Source organism: Nelumbo lutea, chromosome 1, assembly GCF_056320005.1.
Source record: "Nelumbo lutea isolate HS-2025 chromosome 1, American lotus-T2T, whole genome shotgun sequence".
In the NCBI taxonomy this organism is placed as follows: domain Eukaryota; kingdom Viridiplantae; phylum Streptophyta; class Magnoliopsida; order Proteales; family Nelumbonaceae; genus Nelumbo; species Nelumbo lutea.
Genome location: NC_142684.1, coordinates 184,810,197 through 184,831,111, shown reverse-complemented (window position 1 = coordinate 184,831,111; position 20,915 = coordinate 184,810,197). Strand labels below are relative to the sequence as shown.

Here is a 20,915-nt window from a genome sequence, read left to right as displayed (position 1 = left end):
CTCCTCAGGGAAAGTAGCCTCCCTACTCTTCTGAAGAGCGTAGTTTGGCATCAACACGCTCCTGAACTCCCCTTGAGCTCCCGAGCCCGAGGGCCCAGCCCGCGTATGAGCGGACCCAGAGTGAGCAGGAGCACTTGAGTATGTAGGAGCGCCCGTATGAGTGGTCTCAACGTAAGGCACCCTGGAAGTTTCGTGCACCGGTGGAGTCACCTCGGGCTCCCTGGGCAGATCCTCCGGCGTGTGGTCTAGAACTTGGGGCTCCTTATCCAGGGGCAGCTCGGTACGAGTTCGCTTGGCAACCTGCTTCCTCCTCTTCATACCTTGGAACAGATGCCCCCCACGAGTTCTCTCCGCGTTCATCACACCTGTAGAAACGAGTTCGACATCAGAAGAAAATTGAAAAGAACGAAGCAAGCAAGAAACCGCATAGCTAGAAACCTACCCGAAATCAAGCCGGCCGCAATAAGCTTGGCCTCCGTTAAGTAGTGATGGCACTTTAAACCTTGTCGTGCCCATTGCCGGAGGCCCTTCACCGTCTCTTTATCGAGAGTAACGCCTAAATCAGGAGCGGCCTCACCCCACCCATTCTGAAAGGGCCATCCTTGTGCACTTCGCACGCCAAAGTAGTCCCGCTTCCATGCTGGGACCTTATTAGTAAGATCGTGCAAAAGCTTAAAACCCTGGCGAGGAGAAAGGTAATATGCCCATCTTCCCCCAGGAAGAGAACCCGCCTGTCTCTTGAGCATCAAGATAGAGGAGAATATCTCTAAGTCCAAGGGGAAGTTCTGCTTGCAAAAAAGGGAAACTGTCCCCACCAGGTTCCGAATAGAGTTCAGATGAAGTTGGCCAATGGTGACACCGAAGTGGTTTATGACTTTGATGAGAAGGGGGTGCAAAGGAAGTCGCAACCCCGCAACGACCTGCTCTCAAAAAATCACGATCTCATCAGGACCGTGTTCCCAAGGAAAGCTACCCGAAGGAATAAAATATGCATACCCCCTAGGAAGGTTGTAAGACATAAGTATGGATTGAAGCCCCTTAGGCGTCATGGTCGAGGGACCAAACCTATCTAGCATCCAACCTCGGCGGGAGGTAGACGCCAAACTGCCCGAAGCGGCTCGGCCTACTGGTTCATAGTCCTCGAGTTCCACCTCAGGATCACTGAGGCAGTCAGGGGACACGACTCGGTTGGTAGAACCTACGTCGGCCCTACTTGAAGAATCGTCTGAGCTATCAAAGCTAGACATTGGGGAAAAGGTGGATTCAGGAAAGTACTCACCGGAAGAAAGTTTGAAGGCTCTGGAGACGGGAACAAGCCAAAGAACCTTGAAGGATATGTAACCAGCCTTGACGCGAGCTGTAAAAATGTTGGACGCGAGCTCAGTAGACAAACCGCAGAAGTGACAAATCGACTGGGGTCCCCCACTATTTATAGCTACAGTAACCAAGAATCGACTGTGCAGATCGAAGACAATCCGACGGCCCACGTTTTTGCTGACCGCACATCCCATAAGGTCGAAACATGATTGGCGCACGTCTTTCCGAAAAAAGCAAAACGACATCGCTCAGCTTTTTGAAACCGACGTCGCGTCGACACACGTCTTTTTGAAACTGATGCGCTGCACGTCTCCCTGACAGCCGCTCGCGCATGTACAGCAGTGGCGCGCCTTTTTGAATGACCCGCTGTCACGTCCCGGTAGCACGAATTTTTGAAATTTAAAACGCGCGGTCACAACCATTGGCATTCATGAGTAGGCACGTTTCCAGCCTTCTCGGAAACCGAAGAACCCTGGCAAAAGCAACTCGCGTAGTCAAGATTCGAAGGACGGGACAAATCCACCTACTACCTCGCGAAACTCCCCGCACCAGGGCAAGACCCTTGGCGCGAGGAGTGGGGGGCAATTGATGAAGGAAGATTTGGCCCGACCTCACTGTTATGCGACACGTGGCAGAAACAACAACTCGGCAAAAGGGCCAAGCCTAAGGCGTGAACAAGGGACACCAGCGGACCGAACTCCCTACGGGGGGCCCGAACTCACCCTTGGCCCAAAACCAGAGTAATCCGAACTGGCCAACTTTGTAACAGCTCGGGATACACCTCGCCGAACTCTTGTAACAGTTCGGAATACACCTCACCGAACTGGCCAACCTTGTAACAGTTCGGGATACACCTCGCCGAGCTGGCCAACCTTGCAACAGTTTGGGATACACCTCGCCGAAATGACCTGCCCTATAGATACCTCCAAACTCAAGACTTCGCCTCGCTCAGCACTCCGCATCACCTTCTGGGCACCAAAACCAAACAAGTCGTACCATGCCTGACACTGAGGAAGTCCGTGCCTGAGGGCGCCGCACCTGACTGACTTGGGATCTGACGTTTGGCGGCCGCACTCTAAACGGCCACCTACCACCGCCACTGACACCGCCATCTCCAGTTAGAGAGACGGTTAGGCAGTGACGGTTCTGTCCCAGCAGAAAGGACGATGGCCGAATTGACAAGCACAAGGGTAATCATACCCGACCTAACAAGGGCCTCGGAGCGAGTGCACGAAGTGATTATAAGAGACCCCTGCCCCCAACAAACAAGGTATGCAAACTTTGTGCTATCTGGTACTATCTTGCTTTTGAAGGATTCTAACTTGAGCTTCGGAGCCGCTACACCGGGTTCCCCCCCGGATCTTCCTCATCTCCTCCGTTTCAGGTTTCCTGCTACCCCGTTCAGAAGCAAGGTCGTGGACAACTAAGACCGGCCGGATCGCGCTTCATCACAATCTAAATCGAATACCCAATAAAATATTTCAATTCGAATTTGAATTATAGTCTTCGAAATCCAATAGATTCTTCATGGATTCAGATCAATCAAATTTCTTATGGAATCAGGCCATATATAATCTTTGCCAAATCCGATCTGACCCATTTACAACCTTAATAACACAGTTGGGACACCAAGAATGAGTGTTAAACTCTTATTTGACGCATGGCCAAGCCACTTATGCCATGTTTCTAAATTGACGGTAGATGTAACAGTGCATGTAGTAGCAGAAGAATTCAGATGGTAGAGACCTACTTCAAGCCGACCCCTCCCAACCATTGTCCGTGAGACTGGGTCATGAATTACACAGAAGGACGGAAAGAAAATAACAATGCATTGGAGTTGTTTTGTTAGTCTTTTAATTGAAATAAGGTTAAAATGAAAGGAAGGTGTATCTAACACATTGTGAATATGAAGTTTAGGACCAAGAACCACAGTCTCTTGCTGAGTTGCATAAGTGATGGTTCCATTTGGCAAGTAAATTGGTTTAGTGGTTTCCAATGAACAGGAGCTATTGTAAGCATTCTGAGTGGAGATCATATGATCAAATTCTCCACTATCAATAATCCAATCAAGCTGTGAGCCAGACGACTTACCAGATACATTGGCCACAGCAAGGGAAGTGTTTGATTCTTTGCTAAGCAAAGCAAGAAGCTGGGCATGCATATGAGAATTCAGACCAACAATTGGTGAGGGGCTTGTGGTGGCTGGTGATTCGACATTTGCACATGAAGTAGATCGATCAGATCGTCTCGATCTGGATTGATTCACACGATTTGTTTTGTCTTTGTTACTGGGGTGGTCGACCAACTCATTGTAGCGATCTTTGGTGTGTCTTTGCTTTTTGTAGTGGTCATATAAATATTTACTTCTATTTGTTGATCACGTAATGGTTGGTTTTGATGTCGTAGCTAGTGCCACTACTTCTAATGCAGTTGGCCCATCAAGAGAAGCATTGAGTAAATGGCGTTCTTCTTCGGTTACCAAAATAAATTCTCTATTAAGACTTGGGAGTGGTTCAGAACTAAGAATACTAGATCTTATGGCACTATAAGAGTCATTAAGACCCATCAAGAACTGATGAAGCTTATCTTTTTCTCTTTCAGTAATGAGAAGCTTCATGGCTCCGCACAATTGCAATTGGGAAGGGTCGCGAGAGATCCAAGTTCATCCCACAAGGCATTCAACTTTGTGAAATATCCAGTAATAGAGAGATTACCTTGTTGGAGCATGGTTAGATATCATTTCAACTGATGCAGGTGAGGAATGTTACTTTGCGAATAGCGTTCTTCCAGTTCATGCCAGATTTCTGATGTTGTTTCAATAAATCCCATGCTTTCATGTAGTTCCTTGGCCAAAGAGTTAATTAACCAAGAAATCACCATTGCATTACATTTCATCCAATTTCTTTCTTCTGGTGTTGATTTTGCTGGTCGTGGAAGAGAGCCGTCAACGAAGACGTACTTGTTCTTTGCCATTAACACATTTTTCATGGCCCTCTACCACATCGAGAATTTTTCTCCACTGAGAGGAGATGAAACAAGGATCAAACCAAGATTGTTTGAAGGATGATGATAGAACAATGATCCGGGATCTATCTCCGTTCCAGTTCTAGCAGTCGGAAGACACGAATTCGATTGCATCACCATGATCAATACCTTTTAGAGAAAGGAGGAACAAGGACGTAGAGGCCACGCTCTAATACCATGTAAACAAAAAGAATAACTAAACGGCGGAAGAGAAAAGTATATTTCATTTAGGAATGTTCGATATTTATAGATACAGTGAGAAACTAAATTAGACATGTGGCTATGTGTTACCAACTAGAGGACTTCTAGAATTCTTGAATTTGTTTCAGCCGTTTGGAATGGAATGTTCTAGACTATCAAATTGCATGTCATTGAAACTTGAATTTCAAGTATGTAGTGCTCCACATGCTTCTTCCTCCGAAGTAAAAATGAAGAGCCACTTGTTTTCTTTGATCTTTTTCATAGATGGTTTCTATAGGTTCCACCACATGAGAGGCAGCTAATGTTCAACCTCTTCACTAGTTGGGCATCCACCTGAAAAACACAACACCAAGCATCTTCAGAGAAAGATTTCACGATCCCGAATCGCATCCTCTTCCACAATCACCTTGATTGACCTTCCCTATATACGCACCGAAGCGAAACCTTCTTCTAGGATTCCTAAATCCACCATTTCAAATTAGTATGGTATACTAATATAAAAAATATCCACTCCTTTCTCCAATAAATCAAGAAAAACCAAATGAAACCATAATTTTATATCTATCAGAAAGAAACCTCTACCATTTCATTTGAATATTGAATCCAATCAGAAATTTGTAAGGATATATATTAGAAATTTAATTGGATCACAAATTGTTTAATAGATAAGAAAAGGGTAGCTTGGGGTTTAAAAAATTTTAAATAACTGAGTGAGAACTTTTTCAAAGTTAATTCATGAAACTAATGAAGGGGATATTTGTTGTGGAGTGAAAGTTGGGGGTATTTTTCACTAACCCCTTAATACAAGGGAGTATTTGTAATTTAACCCTTAATTATATTTATATGGGATATATCATATATGGTCCGATATTTGGCCTTTTTATGAAAATCCAACCACTCAGATTCAAAATTTTATCCTCCAATAACGCTCAAATATCATATTGAAATTTTATCCTCCAATAACGCTCAAATATCATATGAAAATCCAACCCTTAATGCATTTATACACGCTTAATTACTTTCACTTCTGATGAAATTTTGGCACATCATATTTTCAACTTGCCACTTCAGTATGCTCACCTCACATCATCACCACTATATATCCAATTGTTAGATTAGGATTTGATTAAGTAGCTCTATTTCAATCTAACACCAAAAGTGTTTTCACATGATAAATTCATAATAATTCAAAATTTTCTTTTTTGTAGGTAAATTACAAAGACCCCAGTACTATGGGGTTAGTGATAATTACTCCTTATACTTTCATTTGCAGCAAAGGCCCCCTAAACTTTTACATGAAGACAAAGACCTCCCTCTGCTAGTGTTCCATCAGTTAACTTTGGAAAAAGGTTATCATTTAGCTGTTTAAAGCTTTTTAAATCCCAAACTACCTTTTATATTTGTTTTGAAATTTTTACCCTTCCATTCATAGTTCAATAACCCAACAGTTCCTAAAAATATTAGTTCTCATGTGATTAAAATAACTTGCATGGTATACATGTATATAGTTTCTTCTGCAGCAACAGTGATAGGAACACTTTCTTCTTTAGCGACATCGTAAAAGATGCATATGATTTTTTTGTATTGCTGGAGATTCTTTTGAATGTCGTATCATCAGACATTTTTCGTCGATGAGATAGTGGCAACAACTTCCGACAAAGAGCGACATAGGGTTCTCGTCCAATGGCTTCGGTAGATGTTTGTATAGGTGAAAAAAAATTTAAAAAAAAAATGGATAAGGAATAAACAAAAGGGGGAACAATTTTTCCCATTTTCATTCTTTTTTAAATTTATTTTGAATTATGAGGAGGGCATTTTGGTAATCTAACACTTTCCCTCAACTAACTTAACAATTATGGAGTATTTATCACTTATTGGGGATCTTATTTTAATCCCAAAATTTATTCCAGGTGGAGGGGCAGACACCTTAAAATCTATTAACCATTATCAAAAGTAAAAACAGTTATAATAGGGGAGGACTTGGCCCACCTTGCCCCAAATCCAAGATACAAATCTCTCAACCTTAACCTCTCAACCCAACCCACAAGAAAAGCCATGAATAGATTATCTAACTCTTAAATTGGGTAAACCTATAAAATCTTCAAAAATTAACTTTCTTACCTCTGGGATATGTGAAATAGAGTTGAAGCTAGTGAATCCTTCCAACAACCCACCCATTTTAGCCAAATAGCCTGCTGGTTTATTTGCTTCACAATACACATGCTTTATTGAGTAATTGTAGAAGTCAAAGAGCCTTTTGATTTCAACTACACAGTAATGAATACTCCATGGAATAAAGGTTGAGTTAAAGAAGCTTGCCACTATAGAATTATCGCATTCAACCTCGATATTAAGATAACCATGGTGAATACACATATTAATTCCATCCTGAAGAGCTCTAATTTCCACTTGAAGAGAAGTACAAATACCATAAGGACTTGAGAAAGCTTTGAGAAACCTGCCCTCATCATCACGAATCAAACCTCCCCCACTTCCTACACCTAGGTTTTCTCGACAAGCACCATCGGAATTTAGTTTTACCTTGCCACATTACCCATTTATACAACTTTTATTTGATGGGCTTGGGCGGAATTGGAAAAGCAATCCTCCACCAATCATTTGCATCCTCAATAGTGGGTAATGAAGTAACTTTATCAATTTCAACAATCCAATTTATGATATGTTGGATTACCTGTCTTGTGGGGATAGACTTGCCATCATAGATTCTTCTACACGTTTCCACCTAGATTTCCCAAAGTAGAACAGAAGGCAACACCCTAAGAACTTGGTTACGATGGGAGTTGTTGTTGCAAGTGTTCCACCAATCTAGAATATAGTCTCTAGTGTGTTGGGTGGAGCGAATTGGAATGCCAAATTTTTCTACAAAGAACTTCCAACATTTTGTAGCTAAGGTTCCATTAAAGAAAAGGTGATAAAAAGATTCTTCATTAGCATCTCTACAACACCTACATTTATAAGCTAACATTATCCCTTTTTGTTTGATAGCCATGTCCACTGGGATTGCTTTATTAAGAAAACACCACATAAAAATCGAAATCTTGGTGGGGATACTAGAATTCCAAACATACTTTGACCAACTTACTTGAGTGCCCTATTAACGGATGAGATTCCAAGAAGGTCCAACTATGAAATTTCCATTATTTGTACAAGTCCAAACTAGCTTGTCATTTGCTTCCGAAATTACATATGAGTTTATAGTAATTTCTTGGATGTTCTGATTAACATTTGAAGAATCTGGAAATGACTAGGACCTATCCTCGATGACGAGCTTGCAGAGTTTAAAATCAATTAGATCCTCATGAATTATTAAATCCGATAGGAGACCCTTGCCAATCCAATTGTGTACCAAAAAGAAGCGTTTCCTCGGCCTACAATCAATTTTCTATTCATTATAGTTTGATCACTAACTTCACAGACTTCTTTCCAAAATTTTGAGGAAGGCACATGATTTGATATGAGGCCAAGCGGTCTATCATTCAGGTATCTTGAATAAAAAAAAAATTTGCCCAACTAGAGTTATTTTGGATTAGCTTGAAGCATGCTTTCATTGGAAATGCTTTGATGATCTCAAGCAATGACCTGATCCCCAAGCCACCCTCCTCCACAGGTTTGCAAATGCTATCCCAATTTATCTAGTGGTGCTTTATCCCATACTTAGAATCTCTCAACAGGAATTGAGCAAAACTTTTATGAATACTATGAATTACTTTCTTAGGGGGAGTTGCCATACTCAAAACATGAATAGTCATGCTTTGAAGCACATTCTAAATAAGAATAAGCCTGCCTCCAGGAGTTAATAATTTTGTTTTCCGCCCTTTTAAATTATTTCTTATTTTGTCAATTAGAGGATCAAAATCCCTTATTTTTTCCTTCCAATTGGGGCTCCGAGATACATAAAAAGGAGAGGTTTCCATAAGATTTTTCATGCTTCTTTTGAGACCTCTTAGAAAAACTATTGTGTCATCTGCAAAGAGGCTTTGAGAGATTTGAATAGTATGTCTTGACATTTTAAAAAACTCTACATAGCCATTGTGATAGATTTTGTTGAGCCCTCTACTTAAAACTTCTTCAACAATTATAAACAAGATAGGAGATAGGGGATCACCTTGGCGCAATCCTCTTGAAGATTTAAAAGTAGCCCATTGAGGAACCATTGATCAAGACAGAGAACTAGCAGCTACAAACTTCAAGTTTAAATAGCTCAATCCAAGAATCATTGAAACCAAACTTTTGAAGAGTTTTGAAGAGAAAATTCCAGTTAAGCCTATCATAGGCTTTAGCCATGTCTAGTTTAAGAACTGTATTTCCTCCCCTAGAATGTTTGTTAATGTCACTAACCATCTCTTGTACAATGGAAATGCTTTCCTCTATGAAATGACCTTCTACAAAGGCACCTTGTTCTGGAGATATGATATGAGGCAGTAGAGGTTTTAACCTTTCCGGTAGTAATTTTGCAAAACTCTTATAGCAAAACCTACTGAGACTAATTAGTCTAAAATCTGAGAATTGCTTGGGATTATCGATCTTCGGAATTAAAACAATAAAAGTGGAAGTGTAATACCTAGGGAGACATTTAGTGATGAAGATAGATTTGATGGCTTCGCAAACATCATCTCCAATTATGTCCCAATAGAGAGTGAAGAAAAAAAGGGAAAATTCCCAATTAGTACATTTTATTTTGGGCCTAGTGCCACTTTGGTCCCCGAACTTTAAAATGCAACAATTCAATACCCAAACTTTTAAAACGTGACAATCCAGTACATGTCGTTAACTAGTTGCTAACCAGCCTTTAAGTGGCATTTGAAAAAGACACAGATGCCCTTCAAGTGTTATGTAATTTTCTTTATCAACCATCTAAGTGTTGACAAACAATTAACGGTCCCAAATCTTTGCCTTTTTCCATTCAAGAAAGTTGGGGTCACGTTTGAGTGGGCATTCTGATGACCCCAACTTTTTTGAATAGAAGAGGCAAGGATTTGAGACTGTTAATTTTATGTCAATGTTTGGATGGTTGATAAAGAAAATTAGATGACATTCGAAGGGCATTTATGTCTTTTTCAAATGCCACTTAATGGCCGGTTAACAACAAGTGCTAGATTGCCATGTTTTGAAAGTTCAAGCACTAAATTATCACATTTTAAAGTTCGGGGGACCAAAGTGGCACTAGGCCCAAAGTACATGGTACTAATCGGGAATTTCCCAAGAAAAAATCCATTGACACCATCCCTACCTGGAGTTAATTCCACATTCATTGAGAAGACAATGTGCTTGATTTCATCAGAATTTGGAACTCAAGGCAAACTATTATTGTCCTCTTTTGTGATTAAATGGGGTATAGACTGAAGCAAGTAGTCATGGTTGAAGACTTCATCCTCAGAGAGCAAGTTTTCGAAATTGCTTACTGCTTGGGTTCTTTTGAGATTCATGTCATTAGTCATAGTACCATTAAACTCTAGTCCCCTTAAAGTGGATTTGTTTCTCACAACTTTAATAGAAGTGTAGAAGAAACAAGAGTTTTTGTCACCCTCCAAAAGCCATTATTCTTTAGATTTTTGTTTGAGAACGATTTCATCTTGTAATAAAACTTGTTCCAGGATATTCTTAGCATTTAGAAGATTGTACTGGTTTTCATAGTTATTTTTGATGAGGATGATGCTCTCAGCTTCAAGAACAACATTCTCTGCATTTAACACATTTGCAAACACATCTCCAAAAGTTTCCCGATTCCAATCTCTTAAGCATTGCTTCAAACACTTTAGTTTAGAGGAGAGAATAAACATATCATTCCCCACCCTTCCAAGAATTTTCAACTAAATTATGAAAATCTGGGTGCGAGATCCACATATGTTGGAAACGAAAAGGCTTCGGACCATGAAGCATATCGTCTTTGATAGTCACTAGCAGAGGAGAGTGGTCTGAACAAGATCGGTTCAGGTGTTCCACTGTTAGATTCTCAAACTGATCCAGCCATACTTGATTGACGAAAATATGGTCTAGACGAGCCCATGATGAACCATTGGTCCAAGTAAATGTGGGCCCAACATAGCCCATACCAATAAGATCACTGGCGTCAATTAAATCTCTGAATTCCACCATAGGAAGATTTGAGAAACTAGAGTTTTCATTTCTACTAATACGTCCTGAGAGCTCACTTGCAATATTAAAATCTCCAATGATCCAAGGCCGATCACAAGCAGCTGTAGCAAAGTTCAATAAATTGCTCATAAAGTCCTGATTTGGTAGTCACAGCTGGCATAAATAACAGTCAGTGACACAACTAGTTTCGTTCAAAAGTAATAAATAGAGAGCCATGAGAAACTTCCCTTGAATGAATGAATCCCTTCCAGACCACCCAAATCTTGGCTACACCATTGCCATTTGTCATGCCAAGTTCTCTTTTTATGGAATTCAAATTAGTAGCTTCGATTATGGACTCCATTCAGGCAATGATAGAGAGAGATTATAAATTTGAATATACATATTGCAGTGTCTAAGACCCACCACCACCACGTTCTCTTTTTTCTGTTTTTTTTTTTTCTTCATTTCCCCACCTCCCACGGACTTGTCCAAACTAGTTAATTTTATATGTTGTAGATCTGTTTAGCATAGAAAGTGAATGAATACAACGAAGATACTGTCTTTGCTATGCTGGTCGACCCTTGTCATCTCTTCAGAAGTCAGCATCGTACTCAAACGGTTGGTTGAACTTTTGTGTGGAGATGATAGAATTTGAATATAACCAAAGGAGGATAGATTGTGAAAAACAGGATGTGATTGAATAAATAAGAGAAATAAATACACCCAGGGCATTTTAATCATATCAGAAATGGCTAAGGAGACTGATTAGATGGGTAAGGTTAATTTTGTCATTAAAGGTGCATTTTGATTATATGGTGAAAGTTACATGCACAAAATTGTTTTGTTGATATTACCACAAACACATTTATTAGCCATTTGATAACCACTGAATTGGCGGTTGTCTCACGTATTTTATTATTTTATTTATTAAAAGATAAAGTAATAAATCATTTAATTTAGCAACTTCAGCCATTGTCAAACTGCTCCTTAATATCATGCTTCATGCGTGACTAAAGGAAATAATATATACTTTCTGCCCTATTTATAAATATTACTGCAGGCGTTGTTGTGGGGTAAATTGTTGAAGCATCTTCTCAAAGTTTTGGGCTATTGTTAAAACCTTCCCTCAAGTTCAGTAATGACAACCACCTCTCTTAAGCTTTTTGATACAGTTGTAACTAGATTTTTTTTATTAGAATTCTTTAAAAAGAGGTTGATATGAGAGGCAATTTTGAAAAATAAATCAATTTCAGAAAAGAAACCAAAGTAACTACATGGATATTTTGGATATTTCCGTACCTCTTTTTAAAGGACATTAACACAAAGGGGCCTACTTACAAATATGTCAGAAAGTTCAGGAAAGTTAATTGCAATTGTCAAATTTTAAGAGAGATTTCAGCTCAGAGCAATTTTCAGCAATTTACCCTATTATATAATCAAATTTAACTTGTGTCAAAATCAAATCAAGTATCCATTTTATATAGTATATAAATAAATGAAAATGTGAATTATGACAGTTTTTTTAGGTTTGAACAAGAGAGAGTATGATTTTTAAAACCAGACCGGAAAAACTGGGAACCAATCAGGTGATCGGTTCTGTTTTCTTCAAGAACCGAATTTTCTCTCAAAACTGTTGATTTTGATCAGAGAACCGCTGAACTGGATAGTTAACCGTTCGAATGATTTTAACCGTTTTTTTTTTCTTGTTAGAACGGTTCGATCACCAAGTCGGTTTAAAAACCATGAGAGAGAGTTAAGATATTTTAAGATATTGGATAAGTGGTGTAGATTGTTTTTCAAAAATTAATTTATGAGCTGTGAATAATGATGGTGAGACTGGACCTCACTTTCGATTCACGTTGTATCTGACAAATCAATGCAACAGTCCAATCTAGAGGGTGGCTAAAGAGACGATCCTACACGCACAATATCTCATATAGTCTCAGCTCCCATGAGTCATGACATGGATTCCATGCAAATTGCAAAGGCAAAATAGGAGGTTAAAAGGATCATATCATCATCATCATCTTGGTATCGTTCAAATTCAATAATGGTGAGACTCTAGGCCACAACTCATATCATAGGGCAAAGGCCAATGGAATTCTAGTGAGTTGGTTATATCATTTCGGTTTGAAAATTGAAACATCTCAACCCACACGTTACCTCATATCATAAACAATTAATCAATCACTTTGGACCCCTTTTTCCAGCGAATCGTACAATATCCTAGTAATGTATTACACTATTATATTTGCAGTTTTAAGCCCAATTATATGAAAGATCTTTGTGCTTAATTACGGGTCTGTTTGGTGTGTCTTTTTGAGAAGATTTTTTGGCAGTTATGATGGTCAAAATATGCATTGAGCTTTTGTATGAAGATTTGAACAGTCCGAAATGCATTTGACAGATGTACGTCTTTCTGTGTCTTTTCGTGTGAGAATAAAATGCGAAAGATGCGAAAAGTTTCATTTGAAGTTTCTTGAAATCATCCCAAAATGGGATTTTCACATTTTTTCAACGTCCTAACTTTTGGCGGCTAGGTCTTTTGCATGTCAAATGGAAATAGACCAAAAATCAGTCTGTCCAGTTTGTAAACAGTCGAAAGACCGTACGGAAAGATGCACCAAACGGATCTTACATTAAGAGGTATATTGGTATTGATGAACATTTCTTTCATTTGAATTCTGAATACAGAGAATGTTGTTTTGAATTCTGAATTCTGAAAATTGTCAAATATCCATTTGAATCCATTATATTAGATTTTTTTTTTTTTTTGTGCTTTGAGGGTATCATCGAAAAACAAAAAGTGGTAAGATAAGAGATTAGAGATAGAAAACAAACAAGCCCCAAGTAACTAACTGAGGGGTGGCTCTTTGGTATGTTAACTGATTCATTCCAGCATTAATCGATTCCTACAACTATTGATTTGGGCAAAAGGAAATTATTATTAGTGGTGTGTGGCACCAAATACCAAAAAAAAAAAAAAAAGAAACTAAACACTAAGACATTGTTATATACTCCATGATCACATATGTAACATGACAGTGATGTCTGCTAGGAGTGTCCATAAAAATTTGAAAAAACGAATCAAATTGAGAAAACCAAACCAGAAAATGTGGTTAACTGAATAGATCAATTCAGTTTCAATTGGTATTTTTGAAAAACCGAAGGTTTGATTCAGTTTTTAGTTAACCTAAAAAAATGATGGTTAACTGAACCAACTGGTATATATGTTTATATGTATATAAAAATACATATTTTTAATATATATCACATAGTTTCTATATATTATAGATAATATATATCATTCGGTTAAACTACAACATGCATTAAGAGCTGTTACCCTGTTTCCTTCCGAGCTGAAGTATGTTTCCCACTTTGTTTACTTTTTCAGTAAAGGCTTAAGATTAGGACCATTGTAATTGTGTCCCACTTTGTAAACAGAAATGATGTGGGCCCTACTCATGATATAGCAAAAAGAGCCATTGTAAATAGAACTCCTAGACCTCTCCCTCCTAGGCATGAGAGTTCTTCTTTTGTATCCTTAACTTTTTATTTCCAATATATCCCCTTTACTTTAATAAAAAAAAAAAATAGAAATGAATGTGACCTTTTACTTTGCCCTGGTAATTTCTGTCAAATGGGACCCATACAAAACCCAGGACACTTGATAAAATACACACTTTTTGCTTTCCAGAATTAGGAAAATCTATACTTTACAACCCCACAATTTGTAAAGATGAAGATTAAAGAAAATGTTTCTGGAGTTTTTCAAGCCCAAGTCATGTTCTGCCTAAACGTTTGAGACCATCTTATATATATATAGTTGTGGCCCAATAAATAAACTCAACTGAGATGGTGGTGTTTGAATTCAGAAGCTTTTAAACAAGGGAAAATAATGAAATAACAAGAAATAAGTATTATGGATCAAAAGCAACTTGACGGGCTTAAATGAAAGTGAAATATAAAAATATAAGCAAAAGTAAGTAGGCCATGAATTTAAAACAAGTTACCACTCTTTTTTCCTCTTTTGCCTTTCTTTATGAGAAGGGGCATGTGTTGGTGCTGTATGTCTTGCTGTCAACCGATCAAGTCGAGTTCGGGTCAAGGGCAGACTCTGTCTTGATCCAATAAGTAAGAGTTCACATCAGCGCCCCACACATCCCAACTGTATTCCCAATTCATGATTGAGATTTGCAGTGGGGTGCTGATCCCAGTGTCTTTACTCCGAGTCAGAGATCCTATCAACTAACCTACCATCAGTTGAAAAAAAGAAAAAAAAAAAAAATACATTATAACTGAGAGTCATACTTTGTTTGATTTGTGTTAGTTAGCAATCCAAATTTTGCCTACCAAAAACTGACGCTAATTATTAATTAAATCCACGCCATATAAGGTGAACATCACGTCATTTTATTTCCAATTTTGCCTATCTTACAAGCAAAAATAAACTAGTAACACTCCCATGAATTTACAATTTCACACCAATGTCAATGAAATTTGCACGGCAAAATAACAGAGCCTTAGTCATCAATCTGTGTGTGCAAGACTGCAAGTGCTTTGGGAATGAATTCTCTACTTTTTTTTTTTTCACTCTTTGAGCAGCAAGTGTGGGCTAGCTCAACTAAAACTCACTCCAATGGGAATATGGGATTAGCCATTAGGGTCGGAATTGAAGGAAGGGATCGGGTTTATATATATATTAAAGAATGTATTTTCGATCATCAGTGACCCTCCCCAAACACGTCGTATTAGTATATTACCATTATTTGACCACCTCTATTGGCACGAAGTCGGTCCATCCAAACAGTTTTGACTGAAATTAGGTACACTAGAAACACATACTTTCGTTACTAGTCAAGTTATTAAAATGTTGTTGTCAGTGCTATTAGGTGAACAATTCCACTTTCATGTATCTGTAGCTACAAGGTTGGTTATATTATGTAATTGTAGAAGTAGAACGATGATCCTATTTCATTTCACCTGAAAAAAAAAATGCTAGGAAAGCCGTTGCAAAGCATCCTGTTAATCGCATCTTTCCTGTTATTTGCTTCCCTCGTTCATTCACTGCCGCTCTCAACAAGCGGTAGATGGCTTGTGGATGTAGCATCAAATCGTCGTGTAAAACTGGGCTGTGTGAATTGGGTTGCACACATGCAACCCATGCTAGCAGAAGGGCTGGACAAGAAGCCATTACGAGACATAGTCGGTCTAGTATCTTCATTAGGCTTCAATTGCGTCCGCCTCACATGGGCGACCTATATGTTCACCCGAACACGCGCTGCACAACGTACTGTTGCTGAATCACTCGACTCTATGGGCCTCACAGAGGCGAAGGCAGGAGTAGCACGAAACAATCCTTCTCTCTTGAATCTTACCGTGGTCCAAGCTTATGGCACTGTGATAAACGAACTCGGTGCAGCCGGACTCATGGTGGTGCTCGATAACCACGTTAGCCTCCCCAAGTGGTGCTGTGGCAGCAACGACGGCAATGGCTTCTTTGGAGATGCATATTTCAACCCAGATGAATGGGTTGAAGGTTTAGGCAGGGTAGCTAAGCGATTTAAGGGAAGACCTCAGGTGTTAATTTGCAGTGATGTATCTCTGACTCTTTTGTTTGTCGAATGTTTGGAAGTTAAACTCATGTTTTGGTAATGAATTATCAAACGCAGGTGGTGGGGATGAGCATGCGCAATGAACTACGTGGGCCTCGTCAGAACGAGCAGGACTGGTTCCGTTACATCCAACTGGGAGCCAGAAAGATTCACAAGATGAACCCAGATTTGCTAGTGATTGTTTCCGGGCTGAGTTATGACACCGATTTGAGCTTCTTAGGGAGGAAATCACTAGGGGTGAACTTCAACAAGAAGTTGGTCTACGAGGCACATTGGTACTCGTTCAGCGACGATAGGCGACAATGGGAGCTGCAGCAGCCGAGTCCAGTCTGTGCCAATGCAATTAGGAGGTTCGATGGTGCAGCCGGTTTTGTGATGCGGACTAAGAATCCAGTCCCGTTGTTTGTGAGTGAATTTGGTGTGGACCAGAGAGGTGTCAATCGGGCTGACAATCGATTCTTGAGCTGCTTTCTTGCTTTTGCCGCGGAGAGAGATTTGGATTGGGCCATGTGGGCTTTGCAGGGGAGCTACTACCTCAGGAACGGGCGTGCTGGGTTTGAGGAAACCTATGGTGTTCTGGACGCTGGTTGGGACCAACCCAGGAACCCAAAATTTCAAGAGAGGTTTCGTCTCATTCAGAATTTGATGCAAGGCATGTCGTCTCCTTCAGTCCGTCCTCTCATCCTCTGTCTTTCTGTACTCAACACTAGAAAACATCTAACACCCCTCAGTTTGTGCAGATCCAGGATCCGATTTTCCAAAACACTACATTATGTATCACTCATGGAGCGGGCGCTGTGTCTTGGTGCAAGGGAACAACAACGTCGGAACTCAGGATTGTGTGAATCGGAGCCGATGGGATTATGCTGGGGATGGTACTCCAATTAGGCTGATGGGTACATCTCTGTGTTTGAAAGCTGCCGGGAACGGGCTTCCGGTGATTCTCTCGACTGAGTGCAGTAGTCAACAGAGCATTTGGAAAGCGGTTTCGAGTTCTATGCTCCATTTAGCTGCCTCGGATCCAGAGGGAAGATCACTGTGCCTAGAGAACAATGGTTCCAACACTACAATTTTGACCAAGAGCTGCCTTTGCTTGGAAGATGACTCTAATTGTTCCGACAATCCTCAAATTCAATGGTTTAAGCTTATCCCAACAAATGTGAAGTAGTCGTCGCTTTATTTTACTTGGTTCCTTCAGTTTCAATTTCAAATAAGTCCCTAATATATGTAGTTCGGTCGGGAGAGTCGAGAAGCCATGAAGAGTGAATTAGTAATTAATGTTCCAAGATCTAGCTGGTAATCCCCGGGTCACATATGTCAGAACTCCGCTGGCTGATACAGTTTTTTTTTCAAAAAAAAAGGTTAAGTGATTAATTTGAAATTTAATAGCTCAATTTCATTCCTTTAGTTGCTGGCGTAGCCCAATTCCTTTTACTTGCTGGAATCCCACCGTCTCAGAGATTTAAGGCTTAAGATGAATCCTTTCTTGCAATTGCTGATATTAGGCATGTACCTCTTTTTTTTTTGGTTCATAAATATTCATCATATACATAAATAAATGTGTGAAAATTCATTATTATCAATAATGAAAACCACTAAAAAGAAGAGAAAAAGAGAATTAGCTTCTGACCTGTAACCTGCTGATTTCTCACGGATTCAGCCCAGCGCTACTCCAACGGAAGTAGCTGATTTCTCCTCTGTCCTTGAGACGAGTCCACTGACTCGGTTAATGTTCCGTCTGCACAATATTTCAGCTCTTAAAAAAGAAAAAATAAAAAATTTCCTATTAAGATAACGACTTATTGTTTAGCAGCCCCATCTTGTGAAGATCTCATTCTCACCCAGTGGTATGATGCATAAGGTGCTGAACTTTGCTCTTTTTCTTTTTCCTGCAATCGTGAATAGTGATCAACTACAGAAGATGGTGCTGCTCCTTTTGGCGCAAGATCAATCCATAAAAACGCCTCCCCCGGGCTCTAGTGTCTTGAACCAAGTGCAAACGTGAAATGCATCATCGGCTGGTGATAATATAATCACCAGTAGCCTTTGCAGGAGCATGACCCATTCTTAAAATGATGGAAGCGACTAGAGTCCCGCACTATGATCTCATGTTCTACGACCCTTGAAATGAATGTCATGGCGCTGTGGCAATCACCACAGACACGGAGGTTCTTGGTTATCCGAATGGGTGCTCCTGGAGCTGAAGTTAGGATTGCATATGCAAGTGCCAACTTCTCACTATGCTCCATCAGCAAATCACCTTTCTCCTCATCGTCCACATCGTGAAGGGCAAAGCTAGTCTCAGGTACATAACCTATGTCTTTAATGCGTCGGATCATGTCTGCGAGGACCTCGTATATCTGTTGGGATTGAGGGTGAGACCTGTCACCCACGTAGAAAGTAGCAATCCCATTCTTTCCTTGGACCCAACTACACCCTGGTCTCTTCTTAATCCCCGTTTTCTTCATCAATGACCTAATCCTAGCCACATCTTTCCAGCGCCCAGCATTGGCATATATGTTTGAAAGCAATGTGTATGATCCATCATTATCCGATTCCAATTCATGCAGTCGCCCTGTAGCAAATTCTGCAAGCTCTACATTGGCATGAATCCTGCAAGCACTGAGCAATGCCACCCACACAATTGGGGTTGGTTCCATTGGCATGCCCTTGATCAATTCCATAGCTTCATCCAAGCGACCAGCGCGGCCTAAAAGATCAACCATGCAGGCATAATGCTCTGCACCAGCGGCCACATTATAATCCCTGCCCATGCGGTTAAAGTATTGAACCCCTTGATCAACCATTCCGGCATGGCTGCAGGCATAAAGCACAACAAGGAATGTGACACCGTCAGGCACAAGACCTGCTTCCTGCACTCTATGAAAAATCTTGAGCGCTTCCTCCCCTTGCCCGTGCATCCCATACCCTGTCATTAAGGATGTCCAGGACACGGCATTCCTCTGGTTCATATGATCAAAGACACATCGAGCTGCATCAATATCTCCAGATTTGGAATACATTTCTATGAGGCAATTGGCGACAAACAGCATCACAGACTCATAGCGATTACGTATTACATAAGCATGGATTTGTTTACCAGATCGTAGTGCACCCAAACGAGCACAAGCCACCAGACTGCAGGATATGGTAAAAGCATTGGGAACCATGGCGTTTGCTCCAGAGAGCATCACGGTAAAAAGTTTCAATGCATCGTTGGCGTCCCCATGCTGAGCATAACCACCAATCATGACTGTCCACGTCACCACATTCCTCTCTTGCGGTGAAATTGATTCAAAGATGGCATGGGCGTCTTTGGCGTCCTTGCACTTAACATACATGTCAATCAGAGCATTGTTCACCATGAGATCATCACCAGGATCATTGTCATCTCGATTGAGGACGCATCTGATGGCATAACCATGAGTCCCCTTCCCCTGACGCAGCGCTCCAACAGCAGCGCAGCCCGACAGAAGGGAGGACAGTGTCACCACATTGGGCACCGAACCTGAGAGCAGCATTTGCCGGAACACGTCCAGCGCTTCATAACCACGCCCCCTCTGGGCATAACCAGAAATCACCGCGCTCCATGTGACCACATTCAATTCGATCTTCTCTTCACGCATTTTCTCAAACAGATGCAGAGCATCTGCAAAGCTTCCGCTCTGAGCATACCCAGTGACCATAGCATTCCAGGACACCACATCTTTAATCTCCATGCGCTCAAATACCATTTTTGCTTTACCCATCATCCCACACTTGGCGTACATGTCAACTACAGCATTGCCCACAAATACATCCCCGAAATGATCAACTCGCAAGGAGAAACCGTGCGCTTGCTTACCTTGCATCGGTGCTCCCACAGAAGCACAAGCTTTAAGGATATTAACAAGGCTCACAGCATCGGGCCGCAACTTAACATCCTGAGGCATTCGAGTGAACATTTCCAATGCTTTGGTTGGATCAGAGCCCTGCACATAAGCAGTAACAATCGAATTCCAGGAAACCACATCGTCTATCTCTCTCTGGGTCACCTCGTCAAACACTCGGCGTGCTTCCTCCAAAGCACCACAACGGCTGTACATCGCCACCAAGGCATTGCAGACAAAGACATTGGAGTCGAACCCATTACCGCAGACGAAAGCGTGGAGAGCGGCCCCCCGACGGAATGAAGGGAGATCACCACATGCTTTGATGACGAAAGGGTAGGTGTATTGGTCAGGCTTCCATCCCAATCTGAGCATCCGGCGAAAAAGATGAAGGGCGTGGTCGAGGAACCCAAGCCGTACATCTCGCCTGATGAGAGCGTTCCACCAGAAGGGGTCGGATGGTGGGAGGCGTTGGAGTACAGAGAGGGCAGGGATGGGAGCGTCGCAGGCAATGTACACCCTGATGATGTCCCTTGAGACGTCGATGTCTGCGAGGCCCCTGACGAGGATTTGCTGATGGATAAGCTGGGCACCGGATAAAGAGTTGCATTCCTTCAAGAGGGAGGCCAACGTCGGAGCGGAAGTGGAAGCGCCGGAGAGGATGTTACGGATGAAGCAGCGGTTGAGTCCAGGTCGTTGCTGTCGACGTTGAAGCTTGACAGGGTAGAGAATCATCATAAGCACCAACTACTCCCATACTTGGACTATTTATTGACTTGCAAACAGCAAA

At 40.9% G+C, this 20,915-nt stretch overlaps 2 protein-coding genes across 4 annotated transcripts in view; one reads left to right on the top strand and one right to left on the bottom strand.

Moving 5' to 3' along the window:
- The first annotated feature begins 15,636 nt into the window (after positions 1-15,636).
- LOC148879756 (glycosyl hydrolase 5 family protein-like) lies at positions 15,637-17,460 on the top strand. The gene is made up of 3 exons (XM_088961422.1): positions 15,637-16,221; positions 16,314-16,908; positions 16,997-17,460. Exons 1-3 carry the CDS (start codon positions 15,637-15,639, stop codon positions 17,422-17,424), a joined length of 1,608 nt encoding a protein of 535 aa, XP_088817548.1. The 3' UTR covers positions 17,425-17,460.
- A 265-nt stretch (positions 17,461-17,725) lies between these two features.
- Positions 17,726-20,915, bottom strand: part of LOC148879755 (pentatricopeptide repeat-containing protein At5g16860-like) — a 45,272-nt gene continuing 42,082 nt past the window's right edge. For 2 of the 3 annotated variants that reach the window (XR_016104323.1, XR_016104324.1), the window contains 2 exons: positions 18,098-20,839; positions 17,726-17,994 (listed from right to left, as the gene is read on the bottom strand). Coding sequence is in view for 1 of the 3 variants with exons in the window: in XM_088961421.1 (XP_088817547.1) it covers positions 18,290-20,839 (2,550 nt within the window). In the remaining 2 variants the exon portion in view is untranslated. Of the gene's footprint in view, positions 20,840-20,915 lie in introns of all 3 variants that reach the window. The other variant, XM_088961421.1, reaches the window with a different exon arrangement.

Excerpts from the sequence above, each read along its gene's own strand:
- LOC148879756 (XM_088961422.1), top strand. The coding sequence starts at position 15,637 with ATGCTAGGAAAGCCGTTGCAAAGCATCCTGTTAATCGCATCTTTCCTG. Across the intron at positions 16,222-16,313 it reads GATTTAAGGGAAGACCTCAG|GTGGTGGGGATGAGCATGCG; the intron begins GTGTTAATTTGC and ends TATCAAACGCAG. Across the intron at positions 16,909-16,996 it reads CATTCAGAATTTGATGCAAG|ATCCAGGATCCGATTTTCCA; the intron begins GCATGTCGTCTC and ends CAGTTTGTGCAG.